We start from the raw sequence: 11,719 nt of genomic DNA on the forward strand, positions 1-11,719 counted from the left end.
GCCTACAGCTCCCGCAGGGCCGCGCGGCCGCCCCTGCGCCTGCGCGCCGCCATTTTGCCAAGGGCCGCGGTCCCTTCAAAACCGCTGCGCGGGAAGAACCTGGAGGAGCGGCCGTTGTGGGGTGGGGATGGCCGGGGCTCCCGGGCAGGGTGGCGGAGCTGGAGCCACGCAGCCTCATGGCAGCGCGGAGGGGCTGTGCTGCTTTGGGCGCTTCTTTTCGCCGCGCTGGCTGGTTCTGGTGAGGGAAAGGGGGCCGGGGGTACCCGTGAGGGTCGGCCCTGCCTCTCCCGGGGGGGGTGTGTGTGGGGATGGGGCCCCCGGAGGTTTCTGTGCCGGTCACGCTGCCCTGGAGCCGCTGCCTTGCCTGGTTCCTCGGCTTCCTGGGGAAAACCCCTTCAGCCTTGGAAAAGCTGGTCCCCACCGCGCCTTTCCTCATAAATCGTTGTGCTGCTTTTGCGTGATGACCCTTATCTGCACGTGATAATTGGTTATAACGGAGTTATTGGTCTTTGTTCCTTGTTAACAACGCCTGTTTCCTTAACAAGGGATTTCTCGAATGGTATTTTTACCTACAGAGCTGAAATGAGCTGTTGGGTTTTTTTTCTGGTGACTTTGATCATCCCAGTTATAGAGTTTGGAGCAAGCCGGCGCTTCTATCTCTTCAGTTTACGGTTTGTGGGCTTGCAAAGGTGGCTTGGATGAGGCTGGCTAAATTGATGAGATAAGGCAATGCTAAGTGCTCCCACGTGGCTTGTAAAATTCTTTTATTGTGTGTACCCGTTCTGGTGACCTTAAAATACCTGCAAGGGTAATGGCCTCCTACTCTTTTTACACTGAATTACTCAGTTTTTCATGCTAAGCTACGTTTCCTGCTGTTTTTTTGTCCATGAACAGTATTCTTCTGGGCTGGTTCTGAAGTCAAAAGTTATGATACCTCTGTGTGTCTTTGATGAATCGCCTGTTTGGTGACAAATGTCCGCAATTCTTATGTGAAATCCTGTTGTTGCCAAAGCAGGGTACTGAGGTTCCTCTGGAGCTAGTGAGGAGCCAGATTTTTGTGCTTTCTGGTTATATTTTTTTCTCCTACTGAAGTTTCCATATACAAGAAGTTTTCCCTGTTGTTATATTTTTCTCCCAAAGCCCTAATTTTCTGCCTTTTACTTTTCTAGTGGTGGCGAATATATATGACAAACTTATTTGAAAAGCAGCAAGCTGAATAGGTAAACAGTAATTTTTAGGAAAATAATAACATGGCATAAGTAAAAAATCCTAGATACATTACAGTTTTTGTGAGAAGTCATTTCAGTGTAGATGATCACTTGCGGTGTTCTTTCTTTATCTGTTTAGATTGATTAAAAAGATGAGTGAAGATTCTGATAGAAATCTGGATAAAAACCATGACAAGCTCAATAAAAGAAAGCAGTATCACCTCTCCTGACTCGACAATATCTTCTCTTCTAACAAGTTATAGCGTTGACAGCAATAATCCATACTCAGACAGTTTGATTCACTACAAGGACAAGCTTTACAGCTCTGCATCTGAAGCTCTGGAGGCTTATATTGAAGATTTTGATCTAAGTCTGACATCTTCAGAAACAAGCACTGGAAAAATCTGCATATTTCAAAGCACTCCCAAACAAGTGAGGTTTTCAAAGCGCCTTGCCAGAGAAAAACATGGTATGTCTTCTGCAAATATGCCTTTTGGTAAGTTCTGGTGTTTGCTGTTTTTCGTGGTGGTTTTTTTTTTTTCATTGCCAATAGTATTGCATCTCCTTGTCTCGCACCAGTTGTGTTTGGTTGAAGGAATGTTCCTTGCACAACTGCTTTCAAGTCTTTATGGTATAGTAAATGATGCTTGGCTATGTCTAGCAGTATTTGTCATTATTTAATGCTTTTTTGTAGAAGCTTGGTGGATTGGTGAGAACTCGTGACCACGCTCATAAATGCAATAATAAATTCCAGAGTATGGAATAAACTTGTATTTTCTATATGTGAATATATGCTAGAGATAGTGTAAATCCTTGCTTAAACCCAAGTCTTGAAAAAAAATCTGTTTCCTTTCCAGAGTAAGTATCAGAAGCTAATTAATTGAAGGAGTTCCTTTAAACACTGCTTTGTCTTAGAACAAAATTTGCCTCTCATACATTTGATTTTTATGGAATGTACTTTTGGGTCTGAAGTCTAACCCAACTGATTAATGTATATGGGCTTGAATTGGTTTTTGTCACTATTAGTGAGCTTGAATACGTAAGCATTTAAGTGATAACTATGCTTGAGCTAATTTATATTGCAAATGGTTTGGCCATTACATTGAAAATAATTAAGTCCCAAGTACAGGCAAACTTTGTATCAGAAAAAGGATGCTTGCCTAGGTTGTGTTGGCATGGACAGTTATGGTAGTGTATCATATTATGAAGGGCTTTTTTTTTTCTTCACACCTTTCTTTTCTCTTATTGAGACGGGCATTTTTTAGCTGGGCTATATCGGGTTATGTTTTTCTAATACAAACAATCTTCTACTGATGTTTAACTGATTTCCAAAACAAAAATAAGAATTCTGATTATCACTAAAAGAAAATGTGTCATCTCATATTTTACTTTGAAATTTCTCCATTGCTGTTCTTTGCAGAAGGCTCATTAGCTCCGTTCACGTGTTAGCTATTCTGCATGTACGTTTTGTATGTTATAATAGTCTGCAGTATACAGATTTCGCTTACTGATATTACAGTGAAGGTGAGAAAAAATAACTTCCAGGTGCTAGCTGAAGAAAACCTGTTTTTGTGAATCAAATTGCTTCATAGATGCAGTAAAAAAAAGGGATTTAATGCTGTAATTCTTCCTGGAAAAACTGCCCAGTCAAATCTTATACAGCATAAGTTTCTGCAGAATCACAAAATGGGTCTAGAGGCCCATTATCTGGTTATCTGCCTTTCAGGCTATTGTTTTTAGACTTTTTTTTTTCCTAGTAAATGTGCTTGATGTCAATATGAGGGAGTCATCCCTAACATTACTGTGTGGAGGGAGTGTCGCTACTAGGACTGAAATGCTTGAAGACATACTTGCAAAATATAGAATTCTGAATGTGCAGCTAAGAATGGAATGTAGATTTCTTTCTTCAAGAAAAAAATAAAGAAAATACACAAAGCTGTAAATGCTTTGTGCTATGAAAGGAGGGGTAGCTTTTGACCTGTAAGGTTTTTAGCAAGCTTCTGATTAGAAATGGAACCACTCTTGTAAGAACTGTAATTTGGTACCCACTGGTAAATAACATATTTCAGCTTTAAATTACTACTTCATGCTGGATCTTCCGAATGTATCCTTTTGGTATGCTTGAAGTTTAGCAGCTCATGTAAAATATCTTTGTTTTTCAGCACTGGATGATTTTGATCAGCACGTAGGATCGGGTTCTCTTGCTTCACCCTCCAGAAGGCAGACGGAGTGTGACCTAGACTTGATGAGTCTTGCGACGGATGATCTGTTAGCATTTCCAGCAGATGGATCGCTGCCCGTTGTCCAGCATAGTCCTTTTAAATCAAGGTATCGAAGTACTGAGTGGAGCAGACAGCCACTTAAAACATCTTTCTGCCCTTACCAAACCTCATCGCTCACAACTGAAAACGGTTTCAGTCTCCAGGAGAATGGGAAAGCTGTTACTCACCAGCATCCAGACAAAGACTTCCGCAGAAAGAAACACACTGTGTCTACGCCTGATAAGTACGATTCTGTCTCCTCTAAAGGAAGTTTGAGACCCTTGTCTTTTGAAGAGAACTCTAACGCTTTCAAGAATTATCCAAGGTGGATTACCAGTCAGAAGTCTGACTTAAGTGTATCGGGGATAAGGAGTATTCCCAATTTTCACTACCCAGTCTGGCTCAAGAGTTACAACCTTTTTTCTGATCCAACTAAAGAAAGTGATGGTCAAAATTTTAATACACAAGGCAAAGCTTCCTCCTCACAGAATTCTGAGATCCTGGAAAAAAGACACTCTGTAGATAAAGACAGTTGTAATTTTTTTGAACAAAGTGGTTCCTTGGATCCGAGAGGTGAGAACAAAGTAAAAGGAACTTGCAGCTATGGCAGTCCAAATACATGCTTCCCATTTGCTAACTTGTTTTCCAGACATGCTAAAAAGCGGTTCAGAGGTAACTAGAATTGATACAACTTGATTTTTTTCATTTTGAGGGTATGTGTCTAAAGACATGTACATTTTTAAACCAACACTCTGTAGCTATGCTAGTCTGACTGCACTGTCCAGTAGGCTTATTCATTTCCATCTTTGACAAATGACTCAAAGCACTTACTAGTAGTTGACCAAGTTAACCAGCTTTAATACTGTAAGTTTTCATATATAAATCAATATTTAAACATCCCTTTTACAACAAAGTCTTTATTAAGTTGGCATATTTAGTACTTTACTGCAAGATAATGACAGTAATTCCATAAATATTTTAATAGAATTTCAAGCATTAAATCACACAGTGTAACCTTTGGGGAGAGAGTTTCCTAAACATAGTGTAAACAAAACTGTCAAATTGGTAAAAAATACTATTTATTGTGCAGTCGTTTTCTCAACTTTAAACAGTCAGCAGCAGATATTTATAACTAAATATATAAATAATAATATTTATATACTTAGGTTATGCAGTGCCTTTAGTTTATGTAAAGAGTTTCTGTGGCATCTGTCATGTAGCTACTCTTTGCAGCAGGCCATCACCCTGCAGAAGCAGAGAGGTCCTCCTGTGGTGAAGCACCATCTTTGTTTTATTAAATATCAGCAAGATTTACTTTGATATGAGATTAACATTTCAAAGGGTTAATTACCTTCACTTCTGTCTAAGTTTGTTTATTCAAAAAGAAAAATATTTTTTCTTTGTCATGCAAAGCATAAATAATGATCTGTCCCTTTTTCCAAGAGGTTATATGTAAAAACTAAGTGAAAATGTTGTTTATGTTGTGAATTCAAAGCAACAAAATGCTGGGTATACAAACATCTGTGAATAGCTTTCTGATGTATACGCATGATGAACTTTAAATATAGGGTTATAGCTTTTTCTTCCCCCTAACAGAAAAGTTTACCAATAATGAACAGGCTAGGTATGAAAAAAGATATGTGAGACTGTGCCTGTCATTTTGAGTGTTTGTCTCAACCTGTTTTTAAATGTGAGTCCTGTATGTGATTGTATGTGTGATTTGTGTGTACATGTTGCATGATTTCTCTCCAGGTGTCTGTAAAAGCAGCTATTAGAAGAACCTGTACAAAATAATAGGAACACTAACTGAAGAACTTGCAGTATTAATAAGTAATATTTAACATTGTATTGTGAATTAATATTGTGTTTTTCTATAGCATGAAAGCACACTAAAAATGTTAAATAATCTTGAATGCTGCATATGATACTTGTTTTACCTAAGTTAGGAAAAGAAATGCTTGGCTAATTTAAATACTCTCCTGGCTAGAACCTTGCAGATCCCGTTTGATACTGATGAGCCACATGCCATACTGCCATACCAAGCTAACCAAAGGAGTTGTATTGAGGCTATGCTCTCTGTAAAATATTTCCAGAGCTAATTCATCTGTAGTGATTATTACATAAAATTGAAAGTAATGTGGAAATAATGCCCTTGAAGACGGTTTCGCACATTGTGCCCTTGTGTTTCAGAAGCCCAGCTTGAGCTACTTATGTGGAAGGCTGACAGAGGTCTGGAGAGTTCACCTGAAGGTTTGTCAAATAATCTGGAAAATGATGGCAGTCCTTCCACAACAGATATACTCGGAGCAGAAAGATCGTGGGAGAATGCTCCAGGTGCTTTGTAAGTAAACATGTATGTGTTTTCACAAACAAATTAGTCCAAAATAATGTATTTAGTTGCTTTTGTGTATAGGTTCTAGGTAATGGTGGTGTGGCATGTACATAAAGAAGGGATTTACTGTTAGTTTTCTTGCTAGTGCTAAATGTTTGATATTTCTAGGTCAGGGTATTGGTGCACTGCTTTCCGTTTTTCATTGACTTGCAGAGAGTGCTATCACTATTACTTATTACTGCCTTTTAATAATATATCTTATATATCATTGATATACAAATATATTTCAAGAGAAAAATTATGTAATGGAACTTAAGTGGACAGATTTAATAGTTTATGAAAAACAATAGTAGGAAGTCCATTTAAAAAAAAAAAAGTGGTGTGGCCTTGGGAAGTTTTGGAGCAGCCTTGGGAGTGAATTTTCAATTGTTCAGGAACTGAAAGTTTATTTCACAGCATCAAAGAATGCTAAAAATCAATACTAGAATTTCCTAGTTTCCTATATTTCTTAAGAAGCTAGATGTATGTGGGTCTGGATGTTGTCTGTCAGTTGCCCTTTACCCCAGAAGATTTGGAACTATTGGCTAATTCTAGCAATATTTAACAGATGAGTAAGTCTCAAACTGCAGCATTCTGGCATGTGATAATAGGACTGGTACTATTCATGCTCCTCTAGACAGAGGCTAATAACCTGACCTCCTGCTAGCCACCAGAATACCCACGTAGGAGAACATCACTGGACATCAGGCTTCATTACTGTATGTTTCTAGGAGACTACTACCTTTGAATTAAAATACCTTAGAGACTTTAGAAGAATTAGAGGTCAGTAAGCAGAAGGTAGCTGTTTAATGCTGAATATTAATGGAGGAGTGCCAGGTATAAGAAAAATACCCATGTATAATAAATTATAGCTAAGAAGTCCTTGTCTTGTGGAGGTTTTTTAGTTGATTTTTATGGCTGCCCAGGTTTTGATTATATTGACAAAACCTGAAAAAATAGTTACGTGTTTCTCTGGCATGCACCAAAGTGCTGACAGGACTCCTCAGTGCCCCCTTGGTGATGCAGTGATGCAAGATACCTGGTTTCATACAATGACTATATCCTGAAACAATTCTTTTAGTTTATAAACCTGTTGTTATTCTTCATTGCATGTTTAATGTTGGTTTAGCAAACCACCAGTGCCTGTGTGCTGTGAGGACATGGAGAATGCTCTACCGTTCCCCAAGGCAGATATCATACATAAATTCTTGGAAGACTGTTTAAGTGACAAAAATAAGGTCAGTAAAACTGAGTATTTATTTCTGAGAGTGCCCGAAATATGTAAGGCTGGTAAATATTAGAAGGGGGAATACCTGCAAATTGCTTTATCTTGTATAATATATAAAGTAGGAAGTCTAACTGCAGTAGTTTAGTCATGTTTGAGCACGATGAACTGATACAGTTATTAAATCACATAATCTAACCCTTGGTCACAATTATAATGAAGAAAGCATCTAACTATAAAATGCTTGGCTTAGTAATAGTTTGACTTTTACACTCCATGTTTTGTTTAAAAAATAATTTTCCTGTTTTGAGTAAAGGAAGAAATTTTTTTAGTACTGATGTATTAAATATGACTAATTTCCTAGTCTGGCTGATGTACTGTTGGGTATGAGTCAAGTTCAAGAGCTAAGCAAAGTAACATATTTCTTATTATTTAAACTGTTGCACTGGAATTGGATCATGGATTGAGTTTAGTGTTTTGATTATTCATTATTTTATACCCATTCTTCCATATCAATTGCCTTCTTGGCAGTCTTAATATTGTTCAGTCTTTCATTTTGATTATCTGATTATCTTATTTTTCAGCAAGGGAGATGAGCACTGAGCCCAATATTCTAGTTGAAAGGCATACTATTAATTTATGTACTGGTATGCTTCCTTTACTTTCTGCCTTGTTGTCCTTGAATCTTAACTGCTCTCAGATTCTGTTTTCCCATCTTGTAGTAAACAGACCATTACTCTTGAAGTTTTTCCACTGTGGCGCATACTTGTGTTTCCCTAAGGAGTTAATTGACACAGAACCTAACGAGGGGCATGACTAATTCAAATTATTCTGTCTGAATGGTGCTTCACTGAATTTCATCCTGCGTGCTTCCCATTCTCTTGGTTCTGCTAGATCATCAGACATTTCTAGACGGAAGTATTTCTAGATTATCCACAATTTTTTGTCACCTTGACTTCATCTGCTTTGTTGATTACAGAATGAGCAGATATCATATAGATGCTAATTGAGTCAATCTAGGTTTATCATTAAGGAAGCTTACTTGCTCTGTCAGTTCTGAAACGTTGACACATGTTCCAGCACTGCTGTCATAGCATTCCAAGGACTGACAGTCTGAATATTCTTGAATTATTTTACACAAACCAGAGCTGAGGCCCTTCTGTGTTGCTTCACGTCTTCCTCAATGTTTGTATTTACAGTGACTTCACTGACCATGCAGTGGCGTAAATGAAGATGAACCAGTGTAGCATCATACATGTACAACTCAGAAACAGACCTTTAAAGAACAGATAGAGGCAAACACTCGTAGAAATTAGCCTTTAAATTGTCTCTGGGAAATGTCAGAGGTTGTTTATGTTATTTTGTTTTGTTGTATGTGCACTGCAGTACACTGCAAGATCGACACATTCTTTGGCTTTTCCTTTAGGAAAATATGTTTTCTGGAGGTCATCATCACAGGCCCCTGGAGGCTTTGAAGCAAACGTTGTTTAAACTTCAAGCAATTCAGGGAAGTTTAAGCCAGAATGAAACTGCTGAGCACCAGCAAGAGCTTGAAAAAGTGAGTAGTCAGTTTCCTTGTGTTGCATCTTGTCAAAATCGATGTGCTGTGTACGTTTCTGAGAAAAATGGTTAGTCTTTTTATAGACTTGGTTTCCAGTCATCTCAGAAAGAGCACTGCCAGCAGATGCAGTCCAGTTTGCACTGGGAGCACACGCTGAGGCTGCGGTGCCCGAAATGCCGGGTGTCTTGTTGCTGCTGCAAGCGGGGGTCCTGTGCTGCCTGAGCTGCAGGCCCCCTGTTCGCAGGGACGCCGGGGTGGGCAGTAACTGGGTGACAGTGGCCTCGGGTGCTGCAGCGAGCAGGGCTGGCGAGCCAGGAGGTGGCGGCATTTCGGGCTCTTCTGCTCCCCTCTGCTGCTCTAGCTACAGCTGTGTTCTGGAAAATGTTGGCTGCTGGTAATATCCCCGGTAATTCTAGGCTTTCGGGGGCATGTACTGAATTTTTAAGAAGCGGGGCATTCTCATATGCTCTACCCATGCCTCCTTTGCCATCACTGAGTTGGCATTTTGTGGCACTTTTGTTTCACAGTATTTTCATAGACTTTATTATCTCTTTTTACCTTTTTCATCATGTTGCTTACATACAGTTCTTATACCCAATACTCAGTAGAGAATGAAATGCTCCATATATATCTGGATCGGGCAGACTGGGGGAATGGGCCGACAGGAACCTCACGAAATTCAACAGGGGCAAATGCAAGGCCTTGCACCTGGGGAGGAAGGAACCCTTGCAGCAATACTGGGGGCTGCCTGGCTGGGGAGCCCAGGGGGTCTTCGTAGGTCCAAGCTGAGCATGAGCCCTGGCAGCAAAGGAGGAACAGCAAGACCTGGGCTGTGTGGCCAGGAGCACAGTGAGTGGATCAAGAGAAATGATTGTCCCTCTGTATCCCCCAGCACTTCTTAGACCACATCTATAATATTGCATGCAGATTTAGGCCCCTCGCTTCAGCAGAGACATCAATAAGCTGGTGGAGGGGCACCTAGGTGGTTGGGGGCTATGGCACTTGCTTATGGGAGGGAGCTGAGAGAACTGAGCTTGTCTGGGCTGCAGAAGAGGAAGTTTTGGAAGACCTAACAGAAGCCTTGCTATGAGGAGGGTGTCGAGAAGATGGAGCCAGGGTCTTCAGTGATGCATGTGGAAGGATGAGAAACAGGCATAAAATGAAACAGGAGGTTCACGTTGGACATTGGGGGAGACTTTTCAATCCTGAAGACAGCCAAGCAGTGGAGCAAGTTGTTCAAGAGAGGTTGTGCAGCCTTCATTCTCAAACAAAATTTGTCTGGATAAAGCCCTGAGCAACCTGCTGTAACCTCGTAGCTGCCTCTACTTTGAGCAGGAGCCCACCTCCTGAGGTCCCTCCCAACCTGAATTACTTTATGATGCTATGAAGTTGTTAGTAATACTTTCCAATGCAATGTGCTATAAAAATTCCATATTTTATGTCATATTCAGATGCTTTTCCTTCTCTCAGTTAACATTTTTTTGCTTGTTTTTTTAAAGCTTTCTGAAAAAGCAGAGGCTGAACTAAAACTGAGTGACAGTGAGATAATCCCTCTTACTAATTCTATTCAGAAGTAAGTGACCATTGATCTTCTGACTTTTCACTGTTTTTGGAAAGTGCAGAACAGGAATGATAAATTAGCTGAGAGAGTGGTCATGTGATCTGAAAACTTTAAGTTGTTAGTGAATAAAATTAAAAACACAGCTGTTCATGGAGCAGAGAAATATCTGGTGATATTTCAGAGATGTACTCTGTAAATAAACATTTGTATTTCATCTAAATTCATAGTTTAATTATTGCTGCTCACAGATGGACTTTAATCAGACTTATAGAAATTTGTAATATGGGACAAAACATTTTCTACTTTTATTCACTGCAGTGGAGAAAATGCTAGAAAATATTTCATTAATGAAATCAGCAGAGTCCTACTGAACAGTTATAAGTGACTAAAGAAATAATAAGTTTGAGAAAAAGCAGAATCAAAAATGGTTTCATTATGTAGAACACTTGTTTCAACAAAACTCGGTGTTACAATATGGTTTTACACTGTAATATAAAATGAAAAGATTTTATTTGAAACAAATACAGCAGCTTTCAGTACTGATATGCTATTTTATGACACAGTGTTTTGCAATGTTTAATATCCAGTGTTAAATACCCATTCTGTAATATTTTAATAGGAGCTGCCTGTTTGTGTGAGCACCTGTATTTGAGAATACATATTTAAAATTTCAGTTCCAAAAAGTACTTTCTCTTTTTTAAAAATAACTTAGTCTAATTTATAATCTCTAAAACAGACTAAGTGGAACAGTTAGATGTAGAGCTGTAAGCTGTACATAAACCATTCAAACTGTTAAGCTGTTTGTAAGAAGTCAACATCATTTTGTGTTAAATGCAAATAGTAATGTGTACACTGTTGTTAAAGTCTTCATTTTTCCTGATCTAGAGCCTTACACCATTTGTCACGTCTGAAAAGTCTTGTTGAAGATAACAGTAACGAACAAGAGCAGACCGATAATCACGAAGAAGACAGACAAGAAAAAAAGTGTCATCTGTGAAGCTGATATCCAAGAATGTTTTAATATTGTGTAATTCAAATAATTTGTCAACCTGACCACTGGTCAAAGTTTTTCTGAAAGCTGAACCAGTGCATGTTCTCAAAAATGTTGTATTCAGTATTTTTGTACATATTTGTTCTCTTCATTAATTACTTGAAAGCTTAATTGAGTATTAGTGCTTCCAGTAGGATCTAACAATATATGACCAGAGATACTACTTTTTAAAGAATATTTAATTAAAATAATGTGAACATTTTCATGGAATAATTTCTGTGTGTTTATAAAAACTTACAAAAAATTAAATTATTTGGCCAGTTCTAGTCATCACATTTGTTATTGTTGGAAACGGGGAGCTCAGTATCACATGTAAAGTTAAGCAGTAAGGTTTAGCAATAATATAATTACGTAATATTTTCAGTGCTGTTCTTTCTAACAGGATTTGAGTTGATGTAATTGTACATCCCTTGTTCCCTGACCGCAAACTTGCCAAATATATTATCTCAAAAAGTGTCTGAAGTCCTTTCCAAGTGTCCCC

At 38.8% G+C, this 11,719-nt stretch overlaps 1 protein-coding gene across 3 annotated transcripts; it reads left to right on the forward strand.

Moving 5' to 3' along the window:
* Positions 1 to 57: 57 nt before the first annotated feature.
* LOC104339065 (lung adenoma susceptibility protein 2) lies at positions 58 to 11,667 on the forward strand. 3 transcript variants are annotated; one of them, XM_075410900.1, is made up of 9 exons: positions 67 to 238; positions 1,170 to 1,220; positions 1,348 to 1,704; positions 3,371 to 4,042; positions 5,660 to 5,810; positions 6,970 to 7,078; positions 8,492 to 8,623; positions 10,126 to 10,199; positions 11,073 to 11,667. In XM_075410900.1, exons 3-9 carry the CDS (start codon positions 1,398 to 1,400, stop codon positions 11,182 to 11,184), a joined length of 1,557 nt encoding a protein of 518 aa, XP_075267015.1. In that variant the 5' UTR covers positions 67 to 238; positions 1,170 to 1,220; positions 1,348 to 1,397; the 3' UTR covers positions 11,185 to 11,667. The 3 variants fall into 3 exon arrangements, with proteins under 3 accessions (XP_075267016.1, XP_075267015.1, XP_075267014.1); XM_075410901.1 differs by lacking the exon at positions 1,170 to 1,220 and having other exon boundaries at positions 58 to 121; XM_075410899.1 differs by lacking the exon at positions 1,170 to 1,220.
* The last annotated feature ends 52 nt before the right edge of the window (positions 11,668 to 11,719 follow it).

The sequence above is a fragment of the Opisthocomus hoazin genome, chromosome Z (assembly GCF_030867145.1).
Source record: "Opisthocomus hoazin isolate bOpiHoa1 chromosome Z, bOpiHoa1.hap1, whole genome shotgun sequence".
Taxonomy (NCBI): Eukaryota; Metazoa; Chordata; class Aves; order Opisthocomiformes; family Opisthocomidae; genus Opisthocomus; species Opisthocomus hoazin.

Excerpts from the sequence above, each read along its gene's own strand:
- LOC104339065 (XM_075410901.1), top strand. The coding sequence starts at position 1,398 with ATGACAAGCTCAATAAAAGAAAGCAGTATCACCTCTCCTGACTCGACA. Across the intron at positions 4,043-5,659 it reads TGGTTCCTTGGATCCGAGAG|AAGCCCAGCTTGAGCTACTT; the intron begins GTGAGAACAAAG and ends CTTGTGTTTCAG. Across the intron at positions 10,200-11,072 it reads CTTACTAATTCTATTCAGAA|AGCCTTACACCATTTGTCAC; the intron begins GTAAGTGACCAT and ends TTCCTGATCTAG.